The sequence below is a fragment of the Dendrobates tinctorius genome, unplaced genomic scaffold (assembly GCF_039654945.1).
Source record: "Dendrobates tinctorius isolate UK_male_01 unplaced genomic scaffold, ASM3965494v1 ptg000126l, whole genome shotgun sequence".
Lineage (NCBI taxonomy): Eukaryota > Metazoa > Chordata > Amphibia > Anura > Dendrobatidae > Dendrobates > Dendrobates tinctorius.
In genome coordinates, this window is record NW_027361794.1 from 20,793,876 (window position 1) to 20,810,000 (window position 16,125).

Consider the following 16,125-nt stretch of genomic DNA (forward strand, 5'->3'; position numbering starts at 1 on the left):
TACGAGTTACAGCCACCGCCTTTCAGGCATTATCTACAGCATTCTATAGTGCTGCATATGAGTCCCAAGGAAAATAACGTATTATAGTAACTTGCAGGACGTTCTGGCCTGAGGGATGACGCAGGTCTTGGTCCGGTGCCTCCCATCTTCTTGCGATGCCACCCTCCTGCTTGCTTCATGGCTCCCTGGCATTGCGCTCCTGCGCAGGCATACTTATCTTCCCTGTTGAGGGCAGAGCACATTTCTGCAGTGCGCAGGCACTGGGACTCTGACCTGGCGCCTGCGCACTGCAGTGCTTTGATCTGCCCTCAACGGCAGATAAGTAATCCTGCGCAGGAGCTCGTTGCCCTGGAGCCATGAAGCAAGCAGGAGGGCGGCATTGCAAGAAGATGGGAGGTGCCGGACCAAGACCTGCGTCATCCCTCGGACCGGACCGTCCCGCAGGTGACTATAATAATTTTTTTTTTTTTTTTCTATTGCAGGTCGGATCGGGGACTTATCTAAAGCATTATAGAATGATGTAGATAAGCCCTGAAAGGCGGTGGCCGTATTTTATATCGGCCAAACCTGGTGGGTGACAGGTTCCCTTTAATATTGCACAGGGGATATCGCAGAAAATTCTCACAACAAGAATCCTGGAAACAAAAAATTAGAAATGATTTTTTTTCTCCGCATTCTCTATAGGACTTAATACATTCCTAATTCCGGAGAGTAATAGAAATACAGTAGAAAACAGAGGAAGAAAGTTCAGAGAAGAAGCTTCATAGAAAGACATTGAAGTTAAAGACGGCATTTAACCCTTTGGGAGAAAGTGATTCCAGCACTTTACCGAGTAAATCCCACCAGGACTGTAGCAGGTAAAGACCCCAGTATCCACAGGTGTCCCTTCTAATTGGGGGGAAACTGTCACCTCTAAGGGTATGTTTCCATGGGCTGTATCCGGCAGCGCTTTGGACGTGGCACATGACCGCTCCATCCAAAGCGCTGCCGGCTTTGTACGCACGGTGATTGTTCATCATTGAACACATGCGGAATCACCGCAACCTATACATAGAACAATTCTATTTATCTTGCGGAGACTGAGCTTCTCCTCAAGATAAATAGACATGTGGTCTATAAGGACGCGCCGCATGTGCGTATACGCAGGGATACCTGAGGCATCCCTGCACGCATAGTGGAGATGGGATTTCATAAAATCCCATCCACTATGCTGTAACATCTGGCCGCTGCTGATTGGACGCTGCGGTTGTACGCAGCGTCCTATCCGCAGCAAATGCTGAACGTGGAAACATACCCTTAGGCTATGTGCCCACGTAGCGTTTTAAAACGCTCACTAAAAACCGGACTCCTTCCCAGAAATCGCGCGGTTTATTCCGCGTGATTTTACCGCGATTTTCGCGTGCGATATTCAAGCACTTTCCAAGCGATTTGAAGCATCGCTTGGAAAGTGATTGACAGGTTGGTCACACTCGTCAAACATAGTGTTTGACGAGTGTGACCAGGTTTTTACTATTGAGGCTGCCTATGCGGCATCAATAGTAAAAGATAGGATGTTAAAATGCTAAAAAAAATAAAAAATCGGGGTATATTTACCTTACGGAGTCCCGCGCTGCCATCCCGGGCCACAGCGTTCCCAGTAATGCCTTGTGAGACCTGTGATGACGTAGTCTCACGTTGCTATAGCGATCTCGCGAGACCACGTCATCACTGGACCGTGCCGCAAGGCATTACTGGGAACGCTTAGGCCAGGAATGCAGCGCGGGACACCGGAAGGTAAATATACCCTGATTTTTTTTATTTTTTATTCTTTTTTTTTTACAGGGGTATGGTACCCGGGGCCTGGAGGACAGTCTCCTCTCCTCCACACCGTGGGTACCAACCGCACATGAGACGCTTAACTTCCCGCATGGTGGGCATAGCCACATGCGGGAAGTAAGCGATTCTCATGCATTCCTATGGGTGCGGTATCGCGGCAATTCTTTGCGATTCCGCACAAAAGAATGAGCATGCTGCGATTGTTTCCGCGATGCGATTCCGCCGCGGAAAAAAGCGCAGCATTAGCACAGCATGTGCGGAATGCCATAGGAATGCATGGGGGCGTTCTGTACACGATTTTTAAATGTTTTCGCAGCGTTTTTGCGCCGAAAATCACGGCAAAAACGCTTAAAAATCGCTACGTGGGCACACAGCCTTATAATCCTCGGACAGTTCTGGCAAACACGGAAAAGTGCCCCTTTATGGAGGTGACAGAAAGTCTGTTTAGTCTCTTTAGCTTCATAGTATCAGCTCTAATCCAATGGTGAGAGAGCGATTTACCCCGAAGAGTCACAAATTGTGGGGTTGGTATAAAATGTTATATTTAGGGGGTTCTGTGTTGTCTTCTTATAAGAATCACAATGGTTTTGTTCCTTTTCCGCTGACAGATACAAGCGACCCAACTATGAAAGACAGGAACCAAGGAAACCTGTATTACTCACATAGTATGGGACCTCTTTTTTTGGCCCCACAAACTGTATAATGTTCTCACAGTACCACCATCCCCTAAACAGTATAATGTTCTCACAGTACCACCAACCCCTAAACAGTAAAATGTTCCCACAGTACCACCAACCCCTAAACAGTAAAATGTTCCCACAGTACCACCATCCCCTAAACAGTATAATGTTCCCACAGTACCACCATCCCCTTAACAGTATAATGTTCTCACAGTACCGCCATCCCCCACACACAGTATAATGTTCCCACAGTACCACCATCCCCCCCACACAGTATAATGTTCTCACAGTACCACCATCCCCTAAACAGTATAATGTTCTCACAGTACCACCATCCCCTAAACAGTATAATGTTCTCACAGTACCACCATCCCCTAAACAGTAAAATGTTCCCACAGTACCACCATCCCCTAAACAGTATAATGTTCCCACAGTACCACCATCCCCTTAACAGTATAATGTTCTCACAGTACCACCATCCCCCACACACAGTATAATGTTCCCACAGTACCACCATCCCCCCCACACAGTATAATGTTCTCACAGTACCACCATCCCCTAAACAGTATAATGTTCTCACAGTACCACCATCCCCTAAACAGTAAAATGTTCCCACAGTACCACCATCCCCTAAACAGTATAATGTTCCCACAGTACCACCATCCCCCACACACAGTATAATGTTCTCACAGTATCGCCATCCCCCACACACAGTATAATGTTCCCACAGTACCGCCATCCCCCCCACACAGTATAATGTTCTCACAGTACCACCATCCCCTAAACAGTATAATGTTCTCACAGTACCACCATCCCCTAAACAGTAAAATGTTCCCACAGTACCACCATCTTCAATATTATTTTTGTAATCAAGATTACAAAATGCAGAAAGTCAGCACTCGCCCCTTTTAGAAGATAATTATTATTTATTATTATAGCGCCATTTATTCCATGGCGCTTTACATAATACATACAAGTACAGTAATCTTAAACAATACAAGTCATGACTGGTACAGGAGGAGAGAGGACCCTGCCCGCGAGGGCTCACAATCTACAAGGGATGGGTGAGGATACAGTAGGTGAGGGTAGAGCTGGTCGTGCAGCGGTTTGGTGGATCGGTGGTTACTGCAAGTTGTAGGCTTGTCGGAAGAGGTAGGTCTTCAAGTCCTACTACTGGTCCATGTTCACAGACCAGTGGAACATGGACCACTAGAAGTGCAAATTAATTCCAAAACGTTCGTTGTTCGTCATGTCTATTTTTAGAAATCCCTGCACCTGCCTCCACGCTGCTAGCACTGTTGCTCTTTTTGTCATTGTCCTGAATCAAATGAAAATTAAAAAGGACTGAAGTATTTTCTAAAATGGGTGACTGCTGACTTTCTTTACTCCGTCGTCTTGATTATAAATAGTCTCACGTCTATGCACCATCCTGAAGATTTATTATAGTGGAGGTTGTAACATTGGTTCAAGGTGTCCATATCCTGGGTAAAAAATTTCTATTTGGTGCCGCAACACTTCACTATAATTATTTTTTGACTATTTTAACCCCTTTTTTTTTTGGTGTTTTCATGTAATATGTGGAAGCCTACATGGAGACATTGGCATCACATAACTTCTGTTTTATTGTTCTTACAAAAAAAGCTTTTGTAAAAGCCTCAAACTTCTGTGTGTGAATCAGACCTGAGATCTAACGTGATAGAAGATTACAGTGCGGGGAAGACGGGAAACCTTCATATAGACGGCCGGTGGGGATGGAGTCAGTGACGGACTCTGGACAAATCTGTTTCTAGAGCCGCAGTAGAAGATGAAGATGTCGTCCTCATCATGAAGTAGTTATTTCTCCTGTCCCGTGTAATGAATATCTCCTGCAGTATTGCTAATGCCGATTCCAGTGTCGGGAAATGAGACGAGAATTAGCGTTATGGAAGATGAGTCTATGAGAAACGTATTCAGCTGCCGACTCCGAGGGAGAAACTGCTTGTTGTCTGTGGCCTAAATATATAGGTTTTATTAGTAGATGTCAAGGGAAAAAACAGAATGTTGTAAACTAATAAAATTACCATTGGTGCTTGGGTCCCCTCCAGCCTCTGTATTTTCTCATCAGTCCTCTATCGAACTTGTAATTCTTACAGCCAATCAGCTCCTGAAGCAGTGAGTAACATAGTCAGTGATTGGGAGCATGGAGGAGATGTCTTAGTCAGCAATTTAGCTTATGTTCCAGTCCATACAATACTAGAGAATACAACATCTTACCGCTCTATCTCCTCATATGTTTCCCTTATTATCTCCAGTAATTGTATTATTACACAGGATTTTTATCATGTTACATCGGCTCATCTTCTCATTCAGGACTCTACAATATCGGATCCTCTCAGTGACGATCTTTTTCTGAATTGCGGATTTTTGAATATGGACAGAGACAAGATGGCGGAGAGGATATTACACCTCACCCTAGAGATCATCTTCCGGCTTACTGGAGAGGTGAGAGATTCTGATGACGTCACATTACATCATTCTTATCTATGGGAATAACAGATGGACAGAACTGGAGAGGTGAGGACTCTGGAAATGTCTGTAGTGAGATTTATTAATGTGTCTCTCCATAACCAGGATTACACAGTAGTGAAGAAGACCTCTAGTGAGCGCTGTCAGGACCCTGTGTCTGAGAGATGGGAAAGACCCCTGAGCCCAATCACGGGACCTCCACCTCACCCCCTGATACATGAGGACATGAATGACCAGAAGATCCTAGACCTCATCTACAAGATGATTGAGCTGCTGACTGGAGAGGTGACACTGCTGGGAATGCTGGGACATTACACAGTAACACTATGAAGGAATCGGGGGATGACGGTATCTTTGTATGTGTCAGGTTCCTATAAGGTGTCAGGATGTCTCCGTCTATTTCTCCATAGAGGAGTGGGAGTTTCTAGAAAGACATAAAGATCTGTACAAGGACGTCATGATGGAGGTTCCCCAACCCCTCACATCACCAGGTAATAGACAGGACTAAATACACACGGCCTATAATTATCTGTATGTAAAGAATGAATTCAGTCCCTGTATGTGTTTCCTCCAGATCTATCCAGTAAGAGGACAACACCAGAGAGATGTCCCCGTCCTCTTCTTCCACAGGACTGTAAACAAGAAGATACCAATGCTCCTCAGGACCATCAGGTAGATGGAGAGAAGGTGTCATGAGATCTCTTTTATGATGTGTAGACGGCTGTGAAGGTCTTGTGCTCAGTCTTGTTTTATCCACCAGTATTATATGTTTTATACTTGTGTAATGAGAACGGTGGAGATGGCAGGATTAGAGCTGATCATAGATGTGACTTCTCCATCTGTCTGTGACTTTTACAATATTTGTTTCAGGGTGAAGATCTGACCCATATTAATACTACAGAGACATATGTGAGGGGTGATGAGTGGTGTAAAGAAGAGATTACTACATATGACTACCCAGGTGAGTAGTAACCACTAAATGCCGAGAAGTCACAGATTCTTCCCAATCACCGGCTGTGGCTGCTTTATCGGTGGTATAGTCCGGCCGTATCATAATCGTGTGATAACCATTTTGCCTCTTCACCACAACATTCTCCACCATTTGGAAGTGGTGAAATTACTTTGTGAAATCCTTTTCTATAGATCTTATAACCTGGAAGATCCACCTATCCCCTGGGATTAGAAAGCCATTACCTGCCAAGATCTGTAAACTACAAAGCCAAAATAAATCATGCATAGAATGTGTTGACAAGCTAGAAAATCACTTGAAGAAAAGTATTATGATGGGTCTGTAATAGAAAGCGGAGGGTAATGATGCTATTGGCTTCCTAGATCCCTGATATCTTATTGGATGAATCTACCTTCTCTCCCTTCTGTGCTGCTGAATGTCTCATATGGTCCCTACAAGACCAGGTCCAGTCTTTCTGATCAAACTTCGCTTTTATGACCGACAACGTTAAATGTGTAGTGAGGCCCAAGTGTGAATTTCTGTACAATAATAACAGAGTTTTCCCTTCCCAAAGACAGCACCGCACATGAGAGATGGCATCCGCCCCCAGGAACAGGAAACCTGTAGCAGAGATAAAAGAAGGGGGCAGCACCTCTCTCCTCAGTCGGGTTTCCTGTTCTTGCAGGTGGATGCCTGTGGCAGGCCTACATACCTCCAGGGGGATCCCCCTCTGATGAAATCCGGTCAGGAGGCAGAGGTCCGTATGGGGAGAAAGACGCACCTATAATCCTAATCCCAGCCGGGGGGGGGGGGGGAGGGGGGCGGTCAGTGCCGTACTCATTCCCCCCCACCCCGGCTGGACTCCTTGGCGGCCGCTCCTGTCGGGAGGCTGGGCCGGGAGGAGGCGGGCCCATCATGAAGCTGGCGCTGACTGAATGGGGGACGACTTCCGGTCGCACCGGAAGTGACGTCACATGCCGGAGGAAGCTGGTGTGCTGGACACTTCTGGGAGGGAGCTGTTCCAGGAGCACGCACACCGCCCCACCATATAAAAAAACGAGGCACACTCAGGCGGCTGCAGCAGCTGACAAGCATGGCGGACCCCACAACCGAAGTGCGCACACCAGATGAAGACCCGGAGGCTACCGTGGTCCCCATGGGGTTTGGGTGAGTGCCTTTGTAAGTCAAAAATGTGTGGGTAATGACACCCTCTATGTCATGTCTTTCCTAAGCAAAAAAGGCCACGTCCAAACAAAAGCAGAGGAAGAGTCAGGAGAATTAGAACCCTCTGATGACTCAGACCTGGACTCCTCGGAGGAGGAAGGGCACCCTTATTTTCTATCCGAAGATATCGGAAAATTACTCAAACTTGTCAGGTCTACCATTGGGGTTGAAATGCCAAGGGAGCCGCGGACAGTACAGGATTCCATGTTTAGTAATTTTGAGGGGAAGAAACACAGAGTTTTTCCTTTCCACGATAATCTACTAAATTTAATCAAAAGGGAATAGATAAAGTCCAACAAAAAGATGTCCATACCACAAACACTTAAACGTAAATACCTATTTGATGAAGTATGTGAAAAATGGGAAAAAGCTCCCAGACTGGATGCTGCTATCGCCAGTACCTCCAGAGGGATAGCCCTGCCATTTGAAGACCATGGGTGCCTTAAAAGATCCCCTTGACAAAAAAGCTGATGCTTTTCTAAAACCTGCTTGGGAGGTGTCAGCATGGTCCTAGGAGGAAAATAAACCCCCATGAAGGTGACCCATGAAGGTAAGGAGAGGGGAAGGATGTGGGGAAAAAGGCCCCAAGCGTATCGCTGCGATGCAGCTTCGTCAGGGGAATGATGGGGGTGTGGTAAGTCTAGGTTTTAAGGATCAATATAAATTAATACAAATAGAATACCGGTGTGCTTGAGCCGACCTCTGGGAGCCATGGATACGAGAGGCATCATGAAAACACTGCTGTGCAAACACCAGGGTCACATGATAATGATCCACTGGTATAATAGCTTGCCGAGGCATAAGAAATGTCATGGTGATGTTCCATCTGGCAGTGATCCTTATACTAATTTGCGGCTTCTCATGTGGCATGGTTGTATATTCATTTCTTATGAATTCCTTGTGATTATATAGATATTGTCTAATTCTAGATATTTCCTACCTGACAATCTATTTAGTACCGCAGTTTTAGGATTGCTTTTATAATAGGGAGGATGGGTGTTTCAGAGTTAATCCACCAGTGCTTCAGATTAGTGAGGCATTCCTGGGGACGCCCATTTGCCTGTGTTTTTCTATACACTTTTGCTGCCTCCTAATTAGGATTTCAGCACACTGGTTTTCCAATTATTGCATAGCTACACGTGTTTATTCCTTGATGTCATTGTTTGTCATTATCCTATGCATATATATTTTGTTATGATGAGTCACCGAAGGAGGAAAAAACAAAATACCAGCTAAGTCCAAAAAAACCAGAGAGGTTGGCAGCTATCGGATTGCAGACCCCTGAACCTATCCACAACAACTAGCAGTAGCCGTGGGGGGTTCCTACGGTGCCCTAGACCCCTCGATCACAGCCGGAGAACTACATAGCCTAAAGACAGAAAGGGGAAAAACTAAACTGCCCCAGAGCAGACCCCAAAGCAATAGGCAGCCCCCAACATATAATGACGGTGAAGCAAGATGAAAACACTAACAAAGATAGGTTGAGCAAATGATGGGGCCCAAGCTAACTACATAGCACAGGATAGGAAAGCTGCTGTCTGCCATCCGCAAAAACCCTATCAAAATGAGCCAACCGACTGATAGGAAAAACAGGCCCTGAAGTTGCTAGGCTTCAAAACACTATATCAGCACTCAGGTATATTCTGAAGACAGAGCAAAAGATCAACAGATCAGAGACAAAAATGGAATTCAGCTCACCCCCGGCTGGGGATGGCAGAACTCCGAAAAAACAAGGCAAAACAAAAACAAAACTGAAGAGTACAAAGCAGAGCAGAAAAACTTAGCTTTGAGAAGCAGGAATCAGACTGGTCTCCAAGAATCTAGCAGGAAAATCACCAGCCAGGAAGAAGGGCGTCGGCAGCCTTATATCCAGTCCTCAATTCCAGCCACCCAGTCATCATCTAGCTGCCCAGGTGTTTGGTAATCAGCCTCACTACCTTCCTTCACCAGAGGAGGGAGTTCATCAGACCTCAATGGTGAAGGGAAAAATGAACTCACAACAGTACCTCCCCCTTGAGGAGGGGTCACCGTACCCTCATCCATGCCACCAGGGCGATCCGGGTGAGCCCGATGAAAGGCACGCACCAATCTTTCAACATGAATATCAGAGGCAGAGACCCAGGAATTATCCTCCTGACCATAACCCTTCCACTTAACCAAATACTAGAGTCTCCGTCTAGCCAGACGGGAATCCAGTATCTTCTCTACCTCATATTCCATGTTACCTTCAACCAATATAGGGTCAGGAGGTGCCACCACAGGAACTACTGGTTCAACAAACCTCTTCAACAAGGACTTATGAAACACATTATGAATTTTAAATGTGACAGGAAGAGCCAACCGAAAAGAGACCGGATTAATAATCTCCAAAATCTTGTAAGGTCCAATAAATCTAGGCTTAAACTTAGGAGAAGCCACCTTCATAGCTATATTTTTTGATGACAACCAAACCATATCACCCACCTTAAACTGGGGACCAACGGTCCTACGCCGGTTGGAAAACCGCTGGGCCTTTTCCTGGGAGAGAGACAACTTATCCACTACTTGGTCCCAGATCTGGTGCATTCTCTCCACCACAGTGTCAACACCTGGGCAGGCAGAAGGCTCCACCTGCCCTGAAGAAAATCGAGGGTGAAAAACAAAGTTACAAAAAAAAAGTGACATCAAAGTGGCAGAACTAGCTCAGGAATCCCGTGCAAGCGAACCACCTGTTGCAAAAACAAGGGCACCAACTCAGAGGAAGATGGCAACTTAGGGAGTGGTACAAGATGGACCATCTTAGAGAATCTATCACAAATCACCCAAATAACAGTCATTCTTTGAGAGACAGGCATATCAGAGATAAAATCCATTGAAATATGGGTCCATGGCCTCCTGGGCACCGGCAAAGGCATCAACAAGCCACTAGAGCGAGAACAAGGTTTAGACCGGGAGCAAGTCCCACAGGACTGCACAAAATTCCTGACATCATGAGACAAGGCGGGCCACCAAAAAGACCGACTCACCAGATCTCTAGTACCAAAAATACCTGGATGACCAGCCAATGCAGAGCAATAAACTTCAGACATCACTCTCTTCCTCCACTGGTCAGGAACATACAACTTTCCACTGGGACAACGCTCAGGTTTGTCCTCCTGAAACTCTTCTAGAGCACGTCTCAAATCGGGCGAGATGGCAGAAAGAACTACCCCCTCGCCTAAGATGGTAGCAGGCTTAGTCACAACAGGAGAATCAGCAAGGAAACTCCTAGAGAGGGCGTCTGCCTTGACATTCTTAGTGCCCGGAAGAAAAGAGACCACAAAATCAAAACGTGAGAAAAACAAGGCCCACCTAGCCTGTCTAGGATTCAAGCGCTTGGCCGACTCCAGGTAAATCAAATTCTTGTGGTCAGTAAGGACCACGACTTGGTGTTTGGCTCCCTCCAACCAATGTCTCCACTCCTCAAATGCCCATTTCATGGCCAACAGTTCCCGATTCCCCACATCATAGTTACGTTCGGATGGGGAGAACTTTCGGGAAAAGAAAGCACAAGGATTAATTTTAGATGTCACAGGATCTTTTTGGGACAACACCGCTCCTGCACCAATCTCAGAAGCGTCCATCTCCACCTGAAACGGGAGTGAGACATCAGGTTGCCGCAAAACCGGAGCAGAAGTGAATCTTCGCTTCAGCTCCTGAAAGGAAGAAACAGCCTCTGGAGACCAATTCAGCACATCAGCACCCTTCCTAGTCAAATCCGTCAATGGCTTGGCAATACCAGAAAAATTAGCTATAAATTTCCGATAAAAATTAGCAAAACCCAAAAACTTCTGGAGGGCCTTCAAAGAAGTGGGCTGAACCCAATCATAAATGGCCTGTACCTTGGCCGGGCAAATTTCAATAGTTGACGGAGACAAAATAAATCCCAAAAATGAAATCCTCTGTACCCCAAAAAGGCATTTCGATCCCTTGACATGCAGGCAATTCTCCCTCAAAATCCGGAACACAGTCCGAACATGTTCCACATGAGAGTCCCAATTCTTGGAGAAGATCAAAATATCATCCAGATAGATAATTAAAAATGCATCCAAAAAGTCTCGGAATATATCGTTCATGAAGCACTGGAAGACAGAAGGGGGCATTAGTGAGCCCAAAAGGCATCACCAGGTACTCAAAATGTCCCTCCGGAGTATTAAAAGCCGTCTTCCATTCATCCCCATGCTTAATGCGAATAAGATTATACGCCCCCCTGAGGTCAAGCTTGGTAAACCAGCAAGCACCTTTAACTCTGGAGAATAGATCAGAAATCAGGGGTAACGGATACTGATATTTAACAGTAATTTTGTTGAGGGCACGATAGTCAATACAAGGCCTTAATGAACCATCCTTTTTAGCCACGAAAAAAAACCCAGCACCTAAGGGTGAAGAGGATGGTCTAATATGACCCTTCTCCAATGCCTCCTTAATATAGGATCGCATAGCCTCGTGCTCGGGTACAGATAAATTGAAAAGCCGACCCTTGGGGAATTTACACCCCGGGTTCAGCTCAATTGCACAATCATAACTCCTATGAGGAGGCAAAGATGCAGACTCATTCTCACTAAATACATCATAAAAGTCAGCCAAATAGTCAGGAACATCATGCAACTGGGGAGAGGTGGAGAAAACAGGAGCATCACTAAGGGCACACCGACAACCCCAACTCACCACAGACAAAGATTTCCAATCCAGAACTGGATTATGGATTTGCAACCAGGGAAACCCCAGAACAATGGTATCATGCAAATTATGCAACACCAAAAATCTGCAATTTTCTTGATGGTCTGGGGCGACCTGCATTACCACCTGGGTCCAAAACTGAGGTTTATTCTTCGCCAAAGGAGTAGCATCAATACCCCTCAAAGGGATAGGTGTCCGCAGAGGTGTCATAGGAAATCCACAATGTTTAGCAAAATCCAAGTCCATCAGGTTCAGAGCTGCTCCTGAATCCACAAAAGCCTTGGCGGAAAATGTGGACAGGGAGCAGATCAGAGTAATTGCCAGAAGAAACTTAGGTTGAACACCACCCACAGAAAACGTGTGTGCACAACGTTTCTCTCGTTTAGGGCAGACAGAAATAATAAGCGAGGCATCTCCACAAAAAAAACAGTTTATTACGCCTTCTGAACTCCTGACGTTGCTCCCTAGACAAAACTCTATCACATTGGATAGGTTCAGACATTTGTTCAACAGGTGGCAACATCTCTCGTGTAGTTTTGCGTTCACGTAAACGCCGATCCACCTGAATGGCTAATGACATAGAATCGTCAAGACCAGAGGGAACAGGAAATCCCACCATAGTATCTTTTACAGTTTCTGACAAACCCTTCCGAAAGAGGGCTGCCAAGGCACCATCATTCCAGGTAGTAAGGACCGCCCACTTTCGGAATTTTTGACAGTACAACTCTGCCGAATCCCGACCCTGGCTTAATGCCAACAGTGTCTTTTCAGCCTGATCAATAGCATTAGGTTCATCATACAGCAACCCCAAGGCTTGAAAAAATGCGTTCACATTATTCAGAATAGGATCATCAGGTTTCAAAGAAAACGCCCAATCCTGGGGATCGCCGCGCAGCAAAGAGATGACAATTTTAACCTGCTGCGTGGAGTTCCCCGACGAGTTAGGCTTCAAGGCAAAAAATAATTTACAATTCTTGAAATTCAAGAATTTAGACCGATCCCCAAAAAACACATCAGGAGTGGGAATCTTTGGTTCAGCAGCATGTGAATGAGCAAGATAGGCAGAAATTCCCGCACTTCAGCAGCGAGCTGCTCCACACGATCAGACAATTGCTTCATCTCCATTGAGAGAAAAATTCCCCCTACGGCCTCAGAGATATAGAGGAAAAAATATGCACACAAAAAAAAAACAATTCTGACACTTTTTTTTTTTTTCTACAATTCTCTCCTGCTATTGAGTACCCTAGGATCTGCGGTATGGCTGGTGATTCTGTTATGATGAGTCACCGAAGGAGGAAAAACAAAATACTAGCTAATTCCAGAAAAACCAGAGAGGTTGGCAGCTATCGGATTGCAGACTCCTGAACCTATCCACAACAACTAGCAGTAGCCGTGGGGGGTTCCTACGGTGCCCTAGACCCCTTGATCACAGCCGGAGAACTACATAGCCTAAAGACAGAAAGGGGAAAAACTAAACTGCCCCAGAGCAGACCCCAAAGCAATAGGCAGCCCCCAACATATAATGACGGTGAAGCAAGATGAAAACACTAACACAGATAGAAAGATAGGTTGAGCAAATGATGGGGCCCAAGCTAACTACATAGGACAGGATAGGAAAGCTGCTGTTTGCCATCCGCAAAAACCCTATCAAAATGAGCCAACCGACTGATAGGAAAAACAGGCCCTGAAGTCGCTAGGCTTCAAAAGACTATATCAGCACTCAGGTATATTCTGAAGACAGAGCAAAAGATCAACAGATCAGAGACAAAAATGTAATTCAGCTCACCCCCGGCCGGGGATGGCAGAACTCCAAAAAAACAAGGCAAAACAAAAACAAAACTGAAGAGTACAAAGCAGATCAGAAAAACTTAGCTTTGAGACGCAGGAATCAGACTGGTCTCCAAGAATCCAGCAGTAAAATCACCAGCCAGGAAGAAGGGCGTCGGCAGCCTTATATCCAGTCCTCAATTCTAGCCACCCAGTCATCATCTAGCTGCCCAGGTGTTTGGTAATCAGCCTCACTACCTTCCTTCACCAGAGGAGGGAGTTCATCAGACCTCAATGGTGAAGGGAAAAATGAACTCACAGCATATTTTTTGTTACATAACAGCAGTGTTTTCTTGGTGGTATAATTTTTGTGGGATAGGATGTGGTTCACATGTTGTATGTTTTTAAAGTGTTTTTAATTGTACGTCTAGTTGTGACAAAGTGTTTTCTATATAAATAATTTTTTTTTACAAACTTCAGTATACGTGTGCACAGTTTTTTATGCATTGGTCTGTTTTCCCCATATGCATCAAACCAGAGGTTGGTAGTGGAGATTACTCAGGTCCCCACTCACTTTCAATATCAATGCCTTCCCTTTGGGGTGTCACGTAGCCCCTCGCATATTCACAAAGATCATCTCAGAGATAGCATCCTTTGTGAGAAAAGAAAACATACTGCTAGTACCCTATTTGGACGATTTCCTCATCGTGGCGAGCAACACAAAATTGTGGAGAGGCAGTCACAAAAGTACTAGAGATATTAACTAGGTTAGGCTGGATGATCAACTTCATCAAGGTTCGTTCCAGTTCAGACACAAGAATTCCTCGGAATTCATATAAATTCGGTCAAGCAACAATGTGTCCTCCCAGAGAGGAAGATTCGGACCATTCATAAAAGGATACAACAAATACAACCCGGTCAGGCCATATCGATAAGAGGAGCGATGTCACTTATGGGTACCTTAACAGCGACAATCCCAGCGGTCCAGTGGGCACAAAGCCACACAAGAAAATTAGAGTGGCAGACCTTTGCCAAGCAGGGGAAGTACCCTTACAGATTGAATCGGAAGATAATCTTGTCGCCACAAGTTCAGGACTCATTAAAATGGTGGCTGAGCACCGAAAACTTAAGCAGGGCAGTACCCTGGTCTGTTCAGAACGTGGTGGTGCTAACCACAGACGCAAGTCTGTTAGGTTGGGGAGCACACCTAGCGGACCGGATTCTACAGGGCCAATGGGAACCCTCAATGAGGACAGCATCCTCCAATTTAAAAGAACTGGCAACGGTAAGGCGGGCATTTCTTCAGGTAAAAGAAGAAATTCAAGGCCAGCATGTTGCAATTTTATCCGACAACAGAACGGCCATAGCTTACATAAACCGACAAGGGGGTACACGGTCAACATCTAGGATGGCAGAGGCCAGAAAATTATTCATATGGGCAGAAAGCAATCTTTTTTTCCCTAACGGGAAAACATTTGAAAGGGACAGACAATCTTATGGCTAACTTCTTAAGCTGGCATGTATTACACCAGGGGGGGTGGTCCCTAAATCTGGAGATATTTGGGAAAGTCTGTGCCATCTGGGGCACACCAGAAGTGGATCTGTTTGCCACAAGAAGGAATCGGAAAGTAAACAGGTTCTACTCACTAAGCCCAAGAGAACGCCCAGAAGGGGTGAATGCACTGCTACACCGCTGGGAATTTCACCTAGCGCATGCATTTCCCCTGATTCCGTTAATCCCAATAGTCCTGAAAAAGATTCGGGAAGACAAGGCACGAGTAATCCTTATCACGCCCTTCTGGCCAAAAAAGGCGTGGTTCACATGGCTCAGACGCATGTCTATCTCGGACCCATGGATCCTCCCGGATTTCCCGAATCTCCTTCACCAGGGCCCGGTACTACATCCTCAAGTGCACAGACTCCATCTCACCGCTTGGAACTTGAGAGGGGACTCTTTTTAGCAAAGGGATTCTCAGACCCCTTGGTGACCACCCTGCTTGCAAGCAGGAAAAAAGGTAAACTCTGTCAAATTCCAAAAAATTTAGGAAAAGTTCCTGGAGTTCTCAGGCCGACTGTTATCCGAAACAAGCCAGGAAGTCCCAATAAAGGAGATCCTGGAATTCCTCCAAATGGAGCTAGAAAGAGGATTGTCCACGAGCACCCTAATGGTGCAAGTATCTGCCCTGGGTACGTTGTTTGACCAAAAACTCGCCGATCACCCCTGGGTCTATAGATTCATTCGAGCCTCCTCCACAACCAGACCCTCCAAATTACTTACTAAGGTAGCTCCCTGGGATCTAAATTTAGTATTAATGCCCTAACGTCTCCTCCTTTCGAGCCTATTACTTCTAGTTCGGTAAAGGCCTTAACGTTGAAAACAGTGCTCCTGGTTGCCCTGACGTCAGCTAGGCGTGTCTGCGAGCTGCAAGCTATCTCTGTAAATCCTCCATATACTACCTTTCTGGATGACAGAGTAATCATAAAGAC

General features: G+C 45.7%; 3 protein-coding genes and 1 long non-coding RNA gene across 4 annotated transcripts in view; 2 read left to right on the forward strand and 2 right to left on the reverse strand.

Moving 5' to 3' along the window:
* Positions 1-16,125, reverse strand: part of LOC141047167 (uncharacterized) — a 549,720-nt gene that overhangs the window by 192,969 nt on the left and 340,626 nt on the right. The gene's annotated exons all lie outside the window — the stretch shown is intronic.
* Positions 1-16,125, forward strand: part of LOC141047062 (uncharacterized) — a 65,391-nt gene that overhangs the window by 29,519 nt on the left and 19,747 nt on the right. The window contains exons 2-7 of the mRNA XM_073541993.1: positions 685-857; positions 4,845-4,976; positions 5,106-5,285; positions 5,368-5,491; positions 5,575-5,672; positions 5,871-5,961. Of these exons, the coding sequence (XP_073398094.1) occupies positions 4,905-4,976; positions 5,106-5,285; positions 5,368-5,491; positions 5,575-5,672; positions 5,871-5,961 (565 nt within the window). The 5' untranslated portion in view covers positions 685-857; positions 4,845-4,904. The remainder of the gene's footprint in view (positions 1-684; positions 858-4,844; positions 4,977-5,105; positions 5,286-5,367; positions 5,492-5,574; positions 5,673-5,870; positions 5,962-16,125) is intronic.
* LOC141047061 (uncharacterized) overlaps positions 1-16,125 on the forward strand; it is a 105,185-nt gene that overhangs the window by 26,917 nt on the left and 62,143 nt on the right. The window lies entirely within an intron of this gene.
* LOC141047063 (uncharacterized) overlaps positions 4,292-16,125 on the reverse strand; it is a 49,787-nt gene continuing 37,953 nt past the window's right edge. Inside the window, exons 2-3 of the long non-coding RNA XR_012219747.1 lie at positions 4,556-4,638; positions 4,292-4,487 (exon numbers count right to left, since the gene is read on the reverse strand). This is a non-coding gene — a long non-coding RNA (uncharacterized lncRNA). The remainder of the gene's footprint in view (positions 4,488-4,555; positions 4,639-16,125) is intronic.